The sequence below is a fragment of the Staurois parvus genome, unplaced genomic scaffold (genome assembly GCF_062004578.1).
Source record: "Staurois parvus isolate SC_StPar_1 unplaced genomic scaffold, SC_StPar_1.0 ptg000402l, whole genome shotgun sequence".
Taxonomy (NCBI): domain Eukaryota; kingdom Metazoa; phylum Chordata; class Amphibia; order Anura; family Ranidae; genus Staurois; species Staurois parvus.
Genome location: NW_028318198.1, coordinates 9,621,100 through 9,636,800, shown reverse-complemented (window position 1 = coordinate 9,636,800; position 15,701 = coordinate 9,621,100). Strand labels below are relative to the sequence as shown.

The window sequence follows — 15,701 nt, the reverse complement described above, 5'->3', positions numbered from 1 at the left end:
CTGGCTCCTAAACATTTGTGCATATTTATGAGTGTTTATTTGCATCAAGCCTTTTTTCTACCCTAAAGCTCCTCTTAAACATGTGATTCTGATGTTTTGGGGTTTTTTTGTGCCTGAAAACACTTCTCTGCAAACATGGCTGTAAACTCCCTAATGTGCATGGACAATAGACTAACATAGAGCTGCTTATACAGGCTGAAGGAAAAAAAAGCCAAAAGCCTGTATAAATAGCATTTATTATTGCCATTGTGTATGGACCCTCAAGAAGAATTCTATGCTTTTTTGTCAGGTACATGGGACCAAAGGAAACTCAAACATGTTGGCTGGTCTGAAGCAGATGGTGAAGGAAGGAGGTGTCCGATCCCTATGGCGGGGGAATGGAGTTAATGTCATCAAAATTGCCCCGGAGACGGCCATGAAATTCTGGGCATATGAACAGGTAAGACTGAATGTATGCACACATAAGTATACAGTACAACCCTGTGCAACAGTCCTCCCACCTGAGCAACATAGAATGACAACAAAAATAGAATGTTGGACCAGCATTTAAAGACTAAGTTCACCTTCTGATTAAAACTATTCAGTCAAAGGACCCAAGTACAGTAGGTAAAAAAAAAACACACACACTCTGCGGCTTAGAAACATTTAAATGCCATACTGATGGGCAACTCCAAAGCCTGGCCAAATAAAATTGCCATTGTCAACGATCAACCCTGTCCTGCCTTGTCCTGGGATGTACCGCACATTGAGTGCACCCTTGGCATCACAAGAGCTAGCACTCTCCCTGTAGCTGCAGCATTTAGATATGGTAGCTGTACTTTTAAGTTTTCTTTTTTTTTTTTCCTTTTATATTTCACCTGGTACTCCTGTGAACAACACATTTCCTGTCCTAGGGTGGCTACTCTTACTGCTTCTCCAGTGTATCTATGGACAATGCCATAATTGCCACTGAGGCTGGACTACTAACATGTCTCCCGCTCCATTCCATGGAGAAATTGGTAGTTTACAGAAGGAAGATGACATTATTTTGTGTGTCTAGTTCAGGTCACAGCAAGTGACTAGGACTTTGCATTTTGGGTAAAGCTTGAAGTAGCATTAGACACATCCGGTCCCAAAAGCTTGCATTTTTAACAGCTTAAAGCAGAACTGAAGTTCCGATATAACAAACAGTGAACAGACCGGCTCATTGCAGAAGAAACATGCAATGTTGTTTAATAAAATGCACCTACCTGTCTGCTCACAGTGTTCTCTGGTTATGTAAACGGAGCTGCGCATGTGCAGCTCCGCTTACAGCATCAGCACAGTCCCTGTGTGCCGGAATGATGGCCTCCTGTACAGGAGGAAATGCCAAAGAGGCTACACCATAGGGCAGGGGTCTCCAAATTTTTCAAACAAAGGGCCAATTTACTGTCCTTCAGACTTTTGGGGGGCCAGATTGTGGCCAGTGGGGGTAGAAAATGTCCTGGGCCCAGCATTAGTGAAAATAAACATTGCCTAGGGGTTGGTGGTCAGAAACAGGATGAGTAGTGCTCCATCATTGGTATTAGTGTGAAGAATAATACCCCATTGTTGGTGTCAGGGCAGGAATTATGCCCCACTGTTGATGTCAGAGGAATAGTGTCCCAAGGGCCAGATAAAGGCTAGCAAAGGGCCACATTCGGCCCTCGGACCACAGTTTGGACACCACTGCCATAGGGGATCTGAGAGGGAAAGGTCCCTTGTATGTTAAAAAGTAGCATATTGCAATGCCTCTTGAATGTTCAATACAGTTTTCATCCTGAAGGTGTCAGTGTTGCTCATACATTAATTTCATACAGTTATTTTTTATTCTCTCACCAATGGCTAACTGAATTCCATAGAATAGTGCTCACCATAGTTTAACCAATTCATGACTATGCTCAAAACAAACGTTAACACCCAAATCCAATTTTGTAACTTCGGCATGTGTTAGTATAACTGTACAGTTCATCACAGTTCCTTAGTGTTTCCAGGTGGATTACACCACGTTTTGGTGTCCTTTTATCATGCAGTGGTAAATGACTGCTGCTCAGTTCTCCGGCATTCTTGGAGAAGACCGTTCTCCACTGAATGCCTTTTTATGAAGCGGTGTAGATCAGTTCTCCAAATGAAGGGAAAAGCAATCTACAAACGCTTTGAACACTAGAAAACAGCTGCTTTTACTATAATCTTGTGAGATTACAGTAAGATCAGTCAAACACCGTTTACTAAGCAGTGGTAAATTATTGCTGCTTCGTTTGCGGTCCCTCCGATTCTCCACTTCTGGACTGGAGAATCTGGAGGGAGACCACAGATCACCAGTGAAGGGCTGACATCACTCCTTCATACACTGGCAGTCTGTGTGCTGAGATGATCAGCGGAGAACATCATCTCTGTTTCCTAAACCACTAATGATCTGAGATCAGTAACGATCCTCAGGATCGCCGCTGATCTCTGTTTCATAAAAGGACACCTTTTTGTTTTGTTTTTTTTTTCCAACACAGATTGGTCTAATTGGTGTTCAATGTTAAGGGATATCTCTGGATTTGGTTTTGTTATCAAATGAAAACTGGCCAAAACAGTAAGAAATACAATTCTTTAAACATGAGCTGTATATTTTTATGCCATTGCCACAACCCACCACCAAAAAAAACCTTTGAAAGAAGTTCTTCTCCTGACAACTGCAGTGATACCACATATGTGTGCGTTATTTGTTCTTAGTACAAAGGGCCAAGAAACAATAACACTTTTTTTCCCTACCTAAACACACTAGAAAGTTGTTTTTTTTTAACTAAAACACACTGACACTTATACTGACCCTTTGGCACTTTCACACTGATGTGTTGCGGTTTTCTCACACCGCAGATGCAGCGCAGTGATGTGTTTTCTGAATGCACACCAAGTCTTGCATGGAGTAATTTTGGTGCACTTTCAGAAAACGCACCAAAACTGCCTGATGCAATATAAATCTAAGCATAGGTGACCCATATGAAACCTGAGGGTACACTGCACTGCACCCATGGCGTAGGAAAACCACACCGCATCAGTGGGAAAGTGCCCTAACACTGACACTCGCTAAACTAGATCAAGCTCTGATCTAATTAAATGAGGAGTTCTCCTTTGGATCATGTTTCATGTTCCACCCGATCTTAGTGTGGAACACGTGACATGTTCCTGTTCCTGCAGCGGCTCTGTGATCTCCTGCGTTTGTGCGAAAGCAGTATGAGGTAAAGTCCCCCACCACCAGCTGTCACTTTTTGAAAGTGTGCTCCGCCCACACGACTGCGTCATTCATTCATAGAGTTCTGTGAATTAATCAACTACAAGTACCGATATCTTTTACTGATGTCGGCTTGTAGTTCTCAATGAACTACCATGGCACTGCTGAGCGCTCTGGTACTTCACCGATTCTTCCTGTCAGTGTGAAACTGCCTACATGGCACCAGTGCAATGCTTTTACAGGCTCCTAAAAAAAAAAAAAAAAAAAAAAAAAAAAAAAATAGTAAATGCACAGTTTTTACCTGCAAAAGATGTGTATTAAATATTAAAGTTGAACTTGCCTTTTAATCCTTTTCTTCTCCTCCTCCCTCCCTCCTCCCCCTCCCTCCTCCCTCCCTCCCTCCCTCTCTCCCTCTCTCCCTCCCTCCCTCTCTCCCTCTCTCCCTCTCTCCCTCTCTCCCTCCCTCCCTCCTCCTCCCTCCCTCCCTCCCTCCCTCCCTCCCTCCCTCCCTCCTCCTCCGTCCCTCCCTCCTCCTCCCTCCCTCCCTCTCCCTCCCTCCCTCCTCCTCCCTCCCTCTCCCTCCTCCTCCCTCCTCTTCCTCCTCTTCCTCTTCCTCCTCCTTCATTACATCAATCCATTTTTTTTGTTTTATTTTTTTTGGGTTTTTTTTCAGACTTCTCTTCTAGCATGGAAGAAAACATAGAATGTATCTTTTTTTTACTTTACAGAGGAGAAACACTGGTATGGGTCTAGTTGTGATCACTTTGATTGGCTAATCACAGTGATCACATGATCAGGAGCTGGTTCTCCCGGCTTCTGATTGTTAGACCACAATCTGGTGCTGTTGGTAACAGCTGTGTCTCGGTGCAGGGAGGGCGTGATCAAGCGTGTTTCTAGCACAAACACAGGAGCGCATATATGCAGTGCTCAGGAATAAAGCCCATTTCCTGAATTCTGCATATATGTTTTATAGGGTTATTCTTGTTTTTTTGTATTATGTAAAAATGTACACAAAACATGTCTTGTTTTCTTTTTCTTTCAGTACAAGAAGCTATTTACGTCTGAAAGTGGGAAGTTGGGTACTGCAGAGAGATTTGTAGCTGGGTCTTTGGCTGGAGCAACAGCACAGACCTCGATATATCCTATGGAGGTATTGGAATCTATCTTGTTATGATGAATTTAAATTCATGAAATGATCAACCTACCAGACACCTGTGGTTGTTCTAGTGGGATACTGCTCAGTTAACTTGCCTTTCCTATGGCTCTTAGGAATTTATGCAGTGAGATCTCTGTGTTTTGGGTTACTGGGCTGAGATACCATTTGGTGTTGCACTCCCCTTAGGAGACAGAATGAGCGTATTGATTCATCTGTGCTCTCCTTTTACAAATTGTTCCCTAAAATAAGCATACCAATACAGTGTGTTATAGAAGAACAAATGCATTGTATTAGAGTGACACTAAAGCTTTGTTTAAAAAAACAAACAAACATGTCTATACTTATCTGCTGTGTGTAATGGTTTTGCAGAGGGCAGCCCCAAGCCCCTTCTTTTCGGGTCCCGGCCCGGAGCTCCTGGCTCCTCCCCCTCAAGCAGTGCTCCCAGGGAAAGCTGCTGGCCCTAAAGGCACCACTGCGACTCAGCCCTGCGACCCCCCCCCCCTCTCTCCTCAGTGGCTCAGTCGGGCTGCAGTGCAGTGTCTGATCATCTCCTGTAATATGTCTGCAGTCTCTAATCCTCTCATGTAGTATTTATGCAGTCTCTGACCATCTCCTGTAGTATGTCTGCAGTCTATGATTATCTCCTGTAGTATTTCTGCAGTCTCTGATCTTCTCTTGTAGTATGTGAGCAGTCTCTGGTCATCTTCTGTAGTATTTCCACAGTCTCTGATCCTCCCCTGTAATATGTCTGCAGTCTCTTATCTCCTGTAATGTATCTGATCATCTCTTGTAATATGTCTGCAGTCTCTAACCATCTCCTGTAGTATTTCTGCTGTCTCTGATACTCTCCTGTAATATGTCTGCAGTCTCTAACCATCTCCTGTAGTATTTCTGCAGTCTCTGATCTTCTCCTGTAATATGGCTGCAGTAAAACCTTGTGGTTGAGATGCTGCTTTACCTACTCTAACCTCTCCCCTATTCAGTTGCAGAGGCAGTGGCCAAGAGTGTACACACGCCATGGCTGTAGTGCTTTGCTTCACAGCTGTAGCAGGATTTGTACCCACTTTAACCACTTGCCTACCAGGCACTTATACCCCCTTATTTACCAGGCCAATTTTCAGCTTTCAGCGCTGCCGCACTTTGATTGACAATTGCGCGGTCATGCAACATTGTACCCATATGAAATTTTGATCATTTTTTTCTCACAAATAGAGCTTTCTTTTGGTGGTATTTAATCGCCACTGGGTGTTTTACTTTTTGCGCTATAAACAAAAAAATTGCAAAAAATTTGAAAAAAAAAAAAAGTTTCTTTGTTTCTATTATAAAATTTTTCAAACAGGTAATTTTTCTCCTTCACTGATGTGCGTTGATGAGGCAGCACTGATGGGCACTGATAGGCGGCACTGATGGGCACTGATAGGCAGCACTAAAGGGCACTGATAGGCAGCACTAATGAGGTGGCACGGATAGGCGGCACTGATAGGCAGCACTAATGAGGTGTCACGGATAGGCGGCACTAATGTGCAGCACTGATAGGCGGCACTGATAGGTGACACTGATGATGGGTACTGATAGACGGCACTGACTGGCATCACTGCTGGGCACTGACCGGCGGCACTGACTGGCACAACCGCTGGGCACTGACTGGTGGCACTGACTGGCAGCACAGCTGGGCGGCACTGGTGGGTGGGCACTGGTGGGTGGGCACTGGTGGGCACTGGTGGGCACAGGTGGGTGGCACTTCTGGGCACAGGTAAGTGGCACTTCTGGGCACAGGTGTGTGACACTGCACTGCTGGGCACAGGTGGGTGCACTGCTGGGCACAGGTGGGTGATCTGCTAGGCACAGGTGGGTGCTCTGCTGGGCACAGGTGGGCGGAGCTAGTGGGCGCACTGCTGGGCACAGATAGGCAGAACTTGTGGGTGGCACTGCTGGGCACCGATCATCAGGGCACTGATCATCAGTGCCCCGATGATCGGTGCCGATCCTCACTCTGACAACTGCCGGTTCTCGGCAGTACTTTCCTCACGATCTGACAGCGTGAGGAAAGTGCAGCCGAGAACCGGCAATTGAATTTCCCAGTGATCAGCGTGTCATTGGACACGGCTGATCACGTGGTAAAAGGTCGCTGTGATTGGCCTTTTACCACATAACGTGATCAGCTGTGTCCATAGGACACAGCGATCACGGAGATCACCGGGTGTGCGCCCCCTGGGGCGCGCAGGAGAGCGCGTTCTGGGAGGACGTCATATGACGTCCACCCAGAACTGGCCGGCCGCAGTGCAGCCGTCATTCGGCTATCTGCGGTCGGCAACTAGTTAAGCAAGCATAGCAGAAGTCGATCACAACCCATTCAAGTGAAAGGGGTTGCTTGTGCAGGATCAAAGAGGTTAAAGCAGGTGGTAAGGAGGCGATACAGCACCTCTGCACCACCTGTCAAATGCTCTCTGAAGAGAGAACCAAACACAGATTGTCCTTCAGAGAGTACTACATATGTGAACAAGACCTTATGGGGACACTGGGACTGGTGTGGTGAATAGGGGACACTGTGACTGGCTGCACTGGTCTGGGGACATTGTACTGCTGTGGCAGTGATCATGTACAGTGGATATCTTCTATAATGACATTGAATGTCATTTTTGCCAGCCATTGTCTCATATCACTGCCAAAGCAGTACACTTCACTTGCTCTGGTTACATTAAAAAAATACATACTGCCACCAGCCAGAGTAGTGCAGTGTCACTATGGTGACATTGTACTGCTGTAGCTGTTATTGATCAGAGCCAATGGCTGCTGCACTGGTATACAATGTCATCAGTGTAGCAGCCAATGTTTCTTATCAATACAGAGAGCAGTACAATGTCACTGTAATGACACTGTTCTGTTCAGGGGATGGTTGTATTTTTTTTTTCTCACACAGATTCCTACAGTCTTGATCACTGTAGGAAGCATTCAGTTCCCTCTCACAGCTGATTCCTGTGAAAGGGAATGGATCAAAGACTGCATGCTTGCAATCTTTGTTTAGATGTGTGATTGATGTGATTTTTCACAGCAATCACATGATACAGGGCCAGTTTCAATGGTCCTGTACCTGAGCATATGTTCCACTGTGTCTTAGGGAAACTGCGATTACCGGGCTCGCCAGTGTGTGCTCTAGGAGCTGTGCCCGAGCTGCTGACGCATAGGATGTACGAGTACATCCACCCCCATCAGCACTGCTCCTTTCCACCATTTATGTACACCGGCTGGATGAAAGGCGGTTAAGAATCTGTAATGTTAATGAAACTGGTGCAAAAGGCTTGTCTAAATCTAGGTACTGCTAGTTTTAAAGAGAACAACTGTCAGAAAACTGTCATTGATGGGTTTTTTGTTTGTTTTAAGTGTGTGTTTGTTTGTTTTATGCTTTAGCCTGTCTGATATTAGGATGGAGCAATGCACTGCTAGATTATAGAGAAAACTGCCATGTATGTTTATTACTGCAGATCCACAGTTTTTTTAGCATGATCCAGAGAGAAAAACATGCTACAGAGTGGACTTACAATGCTGAACATTCAAGCTGGTTGAGCACTTTACATACAAAACTGCATCTAAAACATTTTCGAATATAGTACAACAATATCTGTATTTGAAAATATTTTAGGTACAGATTTATATGTAATGTGCAGGCAATCTGCTGAGGCTAAGAAAGTACCTTTTTAAAAGCACCAGTGAGTGAGGGCAGCATGGATTTGTTTATGGATGCCACTGCACAGCTTATCTGCTGGCAAGATAAATGGCATCATTAATGGTGTGTGAGATGCTGAGGATTAGCCGGGATAGTTGAGTGGGCACAGTGGGATATTCCATCTTTTATCCCTCCTAACATATGTCCCATTAACAATAATATATTGTGATGTTTGAGGCGGAAGGGGTGCTCATATCAGCACCAAATGCCAGATAGTGTAGAGATGCCACTGAGGACAAATAGAGAGGGTGAATGTACCTAGCAGGGAAGCCCCGTTTTTCTAAAATCAACTTGGAATAAGTGAATGATTTCTGAATAAGATGTAAATCAGCAAAACATTTGTATATGTGTATTATGTAGCTGAAGGTTGGTTGTTTTCCAGGTTATGAAGACTCGTTTAGCTGTGGGAAAGACCGGACAATATAATGGAATGTTTGACTGTGCTAAGAAGATTCTAAAAAAGGAAGGTGTTCGGGCTTTTTATAAAGGATATATTCCCAATATCCTGGGAATCATTCCCTATGCAGGCATTGACCTTGCCATATATGAGGTATTCTTTAGTCTTTTATATATTGCTGTATGATTGAAGCATTAAACCCAAAAGCAAACATTTATTATATTGCAAACTGCCAGTTCTTAGATGTGGTTGCTGCATCAGTTTTCTGTTTTAGGCTTTCTTTCTTTTAGATTCACCTGGTGATCTAGCCAGGAGGTCTGTTTTTCAGCAGAACAAGCTGTCCTATAGATGTAGCAGTTAGAGGGTTGAGACAAACCATTTTCCATTGACAGGGGTGCTTACAATGGTCCTCTTTTGTTCGTTTATATAAAATCTTTATCCCAAAAGGAAAAAAAAACTGTTTGCTGTAATTGCGTATATGGTGTTAGCTGGAGTTTGGCTTAAATTTGTTGGTGTATCTAAATCTGCTAGTACATCTAAGGCAGTGATGGCGAGCCCGTGGCACGCGTGCCACAGCCGGCACGCCGAGCCTTATCTGTGGGCACGCCAGGAGAATACCGTATTTTTCGCTCCATAAGACGCACTTTTTTTTCCCCCAAAAAAGGGGGGAAAATGTCAGTGCGTCTTATGGAGCGAATATAGAGCGGCCGGTCCGGTATTTCCACCGCCGCCGTGTCAGAATACCGGGCCGGCCGCTCAGCTCTGCAGTGGAACCGTACCTGTCCCTCTATCCAGCGGCGCGCTGTCTTCCCGGCTTCTGTAGTGTGCGTGACAGCCGGGTCCCAAGTGCACATGCGCAAGAAGCAGTGCTCTTTGTGAATGGTAAGGCGGTACCTGGGACACATGACAGATCCCAGAAGCCGCCGGACCAATCACAAAGCGCAGCGCTTCTCGTGCATGCGCACTGGGCATCCGGCTGTCCGACGAGCGCCCACACTACAGAAGCCGGGAAGACAACGCGCGGCTGTATAGAGGAACAGGTAAGATAAAAAAAAAACTCTGCGGAAGTAAGAGCGGGTACCTGTCATATTCAGGTACCCGCTCCCCCTCCCTCCCCAAAGGTCAGCAGTCATCTGTACTGTCCGCAGTCTCTGGTCATCCCTGTACTGTCTGCAGTCTTTGGTCATCCCTGTGCTGTCCGCAGTCTCTGGTCATCCCTGTGCTGTCCGCAGTCTCTGGTCATCTCCTGTACTGTCCGCAGTCTCTGGTCATCTCCTGTACTGTCCGCAGTCTCTGGTCATCCCTGTACTGTCCGCAGTCTCTGGTCATCCCTGTACTGTCCGCAGTCTCTGGTCATCCCTGTACTGTCCGCAGTCTCTGGTCATCCCTGTACTGTCCGCAGTCTCTGGTCATCCCTGTACTGTCCGCAGTCTCTGGTCATCCCTGTACTGTGTCCGCAGTCTCTGGTCATCCCTGTACTGTGTCCGCAGTCTCTGGTCATCCCTGTACTGTGTCCGCAGTCTCTGGTCATCCCTGTACTGTGTCTGCAGTCTCTGGTCATCCCTGTACTGTGTCTGCAGTCTCTGGTCATCCCTGTACTGTGTCTGCAGTCTCTGGTCATCCCTGTACTGTGTCTGCAGTCTCTGGTCATCCCTGTACTGTGTCTGCAGTCTCTGGTCATCCCTGTACTGTCCGCAGTCTCTGGTCATCCCTGTACTGTTAATTAGTTTGCACTACTGTACGAGTTGTTTTTTCTAAACCAAAAGCTCGATATTCAGGTTTCATTGCAGTGTTGGCACTTTGAAAGAAATAAGTTGGTTTTTGGGTTGCAGTTTGGGCACTCGGGCTCAAAAAGGTTCGCCATCACTGATCTAAGGCCTCATGCACACTGCAGCTCCTTTTTTTTTTTTCTCAGCTTTTTTTTTTTTTCTTTCTCTGTTTACTCTCCTCCATCTTAGCCTATGTGTCCATGTACACTATAGGCATTTCCAGGAGTTTACTGACGGGAGTTTAGAGGCAGAAAAAAAAATCACTTGTACGTTCAAGAGGGGAACTTTTGAGCATACAAACCACTCAGAAGTTCCTTAACGCACAATAACTCTCATTAATGTGCGTTATCGCTAGGTGCATTCCTGCACTGATCCATCTTAATGGTCAGAATTATGGTCAATAGAATGTATGAACACTAGATGCAGAAACGCACATTAAAGTGCATGCAAAACACGTTTTTTTTTTTTCTGCATTTTTTTTCTGCATTTATTCTTCATTTGTGTTGCTGCTAAACTCTTGTAGGAGAAAAAAGCATCAATAGCATACATTGTGCATAAGGCCTAACACTCCCCTCCCCACCAGATGGACAGCACTTCTGTCCAAAAGAGTCTCTGTTTGTCCTTCATCCAGAGTGTATTCACTCTAATACAAGAGGTGTGTTACTGGCTGGATGACCAGGTGAAAACCGAGGGGAAGAAAGCCTAAAAAAAAGAAAACGAATGCAGGCACCATATCTAATAATATTAGATATACAACATATTACATTTTTAGTTTGGGGTATAATACTGTTTTGATTAGACTTTTTAGATCTGATTTATATCCTGTTTTAATAGCTTTATTCCATGTAATGATCATACAATCAGACTCCTTCTGGCACTTTTGTTCTAAAACGAAGCATAAAGTAGTAGTAAACCCCCAGTGTTTTTAGCCTAAAGTGTATGTTACCCCATAAAATAAGATGGCATGTGTGCGCGCGTGCTTACATATAGTTCACATATTTTGATCGTTATACATATACAGATTTTTAGTTCGAACTCATTTAGGTCTCCTGCCCATGGCACTGATGTTTGAACCTTAGCATTTGTGGACATAATTTCAGATGTTTGTTTTTACGCATATTCACACGAATCTGCATTCACGCACACAATTCCTATGCATAGCCACTAATATTTATGTGTACCGACAAAAAATACTGACTGGAAGCACACATTTTTTCTTTTTTCTTCACTCAAGAATATGCAGCACCCTGTGTGTACAGGCACATTGTAAACAATGGGCTGCATTTTAGATCAGTAAAAAAAATGCTGTACTGAGCTCTTTCAAGCTGCCATTTGCCTTAGAATACTGTGTCCAGTTCTGGAGACCTCACTTACAGAAAGATATTGATAAGATAGAATGAGTCTAGAGACAGGTAACAAAATAGTGATAGGTCTTGGGGATAAAACATATCAGGAGATACTTCAGGAACTTAATATGTACAGTCTGGAGGAAAGATGGGAAAGAGGAGACATAAGTGAAATCTTTAAATACATCAAGAGGGGTAAATAAGATTCCGGAGAGAAAAATTTTCAATATGAAGCCAAGATCAAGAACAGGGGGACATGACCTCAAAGTAACTGGAGGAAAGTTCAAAATTAATCTTAGAAATTGTTTTTTTTTTGTTTTTTTTTTAATCTGAAAGAGTAGCTGATGCTTGGAATAGACTTCCAGCAGAGGTATTGAGTCAGTCTACAGTAAGTGGCTGCAAACATGCTTGGGATAAACATGGATCTATACTATCTTTTTTTTTCTTTTTTTTTTTTACCACCATCACTCTTCTGTGTTTCTATGTTTTTGTTTTAATTAGTCTCTTAGGCTTGTGAAAAACCTTGTAATCCATCTGGTTCTCCTGGGTTCTGTTTCAAACTGACCACGGCAGCCATGGCAGCTGATCTGTGCTGCTCTGATCAGTTTGCATTCCTGTGATCACTGCTAGGAGTTATGGGATGCTGTGCTGATACACGGCATGCCTGTATCTCCTGTGGTCAGTTGTGTGGCCATGACCCTTCCAGCTCTTGTTCATTTAGTAAGGGGGCAGGCTTATTTACCTGCACACAGTGGGGAGGCTTCTATCTGTGGATGACATTACTTGTCATGGGTGACATTGTGTCACACAGCAGGCAGGCAGTGGGAGGTCTTGCATTACACAGCAGGTGGGTGGGATTACTGACAGTACGGTGCCTGCTTACATCACAGTACCTTCCTGTCTGTTGCTGCATCCCAGAACCAGCTTCAGTTTTCACAGCAAGGCTTCAGCTGGCAGCCACTGTCAGAACTGCAGTTGGTTCTGGAATGCAGCACAGAAAGTGGAAGTTAATTCTCCACTGTTTTCAATGTTAGCCAGCCTGCCCATTGTGTTACATATTCCCACCCGCCAGCCAGCCTACTGTGTGATGTAATCCTGCCCACCCACTGTGTGTAACATAAGCCACAGAGGTGGAACTACTTCATTGTTCACCTAATTAAGTCCACCCTTACTAAACTGACATGCTCTCCCACTATAGTTAAGACTAGGTTCACACCTAAGCAGTTAGCGTTTGAGCCATTTCTGCATTGCATTTTATGTTTTTGCACTTGTTTTTTTAACGCGTTTTGCATTAATTTTTTTATTTTTCTTGTTTCTAGGCAGATTTAAAACGCATCAAAAACACACTATATGCTTTTCTGCTGCATTTCCATTGAAGTTTATAGAACCAGAGAGAAATATATAATTTTACCCCTGTACAAATCATTAGTAATACCTCATCTGGAATATGCAGTTCAGTTTTGGGCACCAATTCACAAAAAGAACATTGGGGAACTGGAGAAAGTACAGAGAAGGGCAACCAAACTGATAAGGGGTATGGAGGAGCTCAGCTATGAGGAAAGATTAGAGGAACTGAAATTATTCTCTCTTGAGAAGAGGAGATTAAGGGGGGATATGATCTCCATGTATAAATACATCAGTGGTTCATATAGTGAACTCGGTGTAGAGCTATTCACCCTGAGGTCATCACATTGGACAAGGGGGCACTCTTTACGTCTGGAGGAAAAGAAATATAATCTCCAAACACGGAAAGGTTTCTTCACAGTAAGAGCTGTGAAAATGTGGAATAGACTCCCTCAAGAGTTGGTTCTGGCCAGCTCAGTGGATTGCTATAAAAAGGCCTGGATTCTTTCTTAGATACACAGAATATAACTGGATACTAACGTTTATAGGTAAAGTTGATCCAGGGAATATCCGATTGCCTCTCAGAGGATCAGGAAGGAATTTTTTTCTTTGCTGTTTTTTTTTTGCCTTCCTCTGGATCAACTGTGGGTACAGGATTATAACTTTTTTTTTTTTTTTTTATGGTTGAACTGGATGGACTTTTGTTTTTTTTTCAGCCAGACTAACTATGCAACTATGTATGTAGCCAGAAAAGCAACTTTTTGTGTTCAAAAAAGTCCCTGACCCTTTAAAAAAAAATGCATCGGGTAAAACGCAAAGATGTGAATGTGTCCCATAGGAAATCATGTTAAATGGACAGCACTGCATTTCTGCAAAATGCTGCAGAAAACGCTTAGGTGTGAACCTAAAGTCAGAATGATGCAGCTGTGACGTCACATGACAACCAAGGAGTAGATTTTATCAACGTTTCAAACGCTTGTAAACATGTCTAACCGCTTTTATAAGCGTTTGCGTTTGGAAAATTGTTTTAACGCTTCGATTTCCAGATGCTGTCCAGAGCCTTTTTTCATCATGAATAATGCATGCAAAGCGTTTTCCCAGTACTCAAATGGACCCGGTACACCATACTTTGAGGTTTCGCATGAAAAAAAATGTTAGACACTGCTGCAATAATTTCTGCACAGAAATGAGCTGGAACACATGCAAACGCCACAAAAAAAGACAGCTAATCTCAACACATACTGCGCTCTTTGCTTCTGCTCTCTCCATTTATCTCAAAATGTCTGAAATAGGTAATTTGTTACTGTTTTTTTCAGTGCATTCTGAGCATTTTAGAAGGTCTCCTGAAGTTATCTTAAAAAACTCTTCTAAATGCAAACGCGCATAAACGCGGTATGCAAACGCAGCTAAACAGACATTTTTAACCTACGTTTTCCAGCAGTCCGTTTCCATCGTTCAGAAGTGTCCCGTGTACATGGAGCCTAAGCCTATTGTATCTATCATTGTAAAGAAAAGATGTGTATACTTAATATAGAAAATGCAGCGCAGCAATATCAACTCAAATAGTGCTCATAATACAAACAGTGTGGACAAGACTTGTGTGCGTGACAGAAAATATGTGCTACATCCAATGTATTCTTCACACATACACATACATCACCAAGGACTTGCACATATAAGTGTTAAATGAATATATACATATACCAAACAAACTATATATAATGGTGAACTGTCCCTTTTAAAGCTCAGAAATCTTCATGTGTGTTTGTGCTATGTGTCTGCTATATATTGTGCTCCAAATACATAAGCAACAAAAATCTCCAAGCAAATGCTGAACCGTCCCTTTTAAATGCGCTATACTCCGGGTGAATCAGTGTAATCACACTACTGCATACACATGTGTGGTGCTCCTGTGTCACACTTTACTGTAGGTTCACATCTGTGCGGGTGGTGCCACTGTGGATCCGCATGAAAATCTGCGCAGCCGCACCACCCGCACAAAGAAATGCGGACCCGCGGGTGGGTGCCATTCGTTTTAATGGCACGCCGCCTGCACTGGAAAATGCTACCGTACTGGGAACAGAGGTTCCTGTGTGGGCTGCGTTTTCCAAAGAAGTGCAGGGACTTCTTCCCTGCGTGTAATGGGCACAGGAGTCCATTCAAATGAATGGGCTCTCGTGCCCATACAAAACGCAGCCCGCATGGCCACATATATGTGAACCGTGGGTTGGTGTACATCCACCTCTAGCCCACTATTGCACTCACCTCCAAGTTTGACCCGTAGTGACAGGTCAAACTACGCTTTTTCCTTTAACCCAAGAGGGTATACTGGTACATAGATCTTCACCACTGTCAGCACTTTAAACTCTCCAGAACGCTCCACAGACATAGGAAAAAATACTCCTTTTAGTGTAATATTGCCAATTAAAACTGACATTATTAAAATGCTCAAATATATATATATATATATATATATATATATATATATATATATATATATATATATATATGTGTATATATATTGTACATTCACATTAGTCCCTAATCCTCAAGGGGTGTACAATCTAAGGTCCCTAACTCGCATTCATATACAGTACATACTAGGGCCAATTTTGGACAGGCACCTACCAGCATGTCTTTGGAGTGTAGGAGGAATCCGGTGTACCCGGAGGAAACCCACACAGCATATATTTTCTGTCACACACACAAGTCTTGTCCACAATGTTTGTATTATGAGCACCATTTTGC

The 15,701-nt window shown here is 43.7% G+C and overlaps 1 protein-coding gene across 1 annotated transcript in view; it reads left to right on the top strand.

The window, feature by feature from the left end:
- SLC25A24 (solute carrier family 25 member 24) overlaps positions 1–15,701 on the top strand; it is an 80,076-nt gene that overhangs the window by 47,747 nt on the left and 16,628 nt on the right. The window contains exons 6-8 of the mRNA XM_089686623.1: positions 290–439; positions 4,260–4,367; positions 8,480–8,647. Coding sequence (XP_089542749.1) covers positions 290–439; positions 4,260–4,367; positions 8,480–8,647 — 426 coding nt within the window. The remainder of the gene's footprint in view (positions 1–289; positions 440–4,259; positions 4,368–8,479; positions 8,648–15,701) is intronic.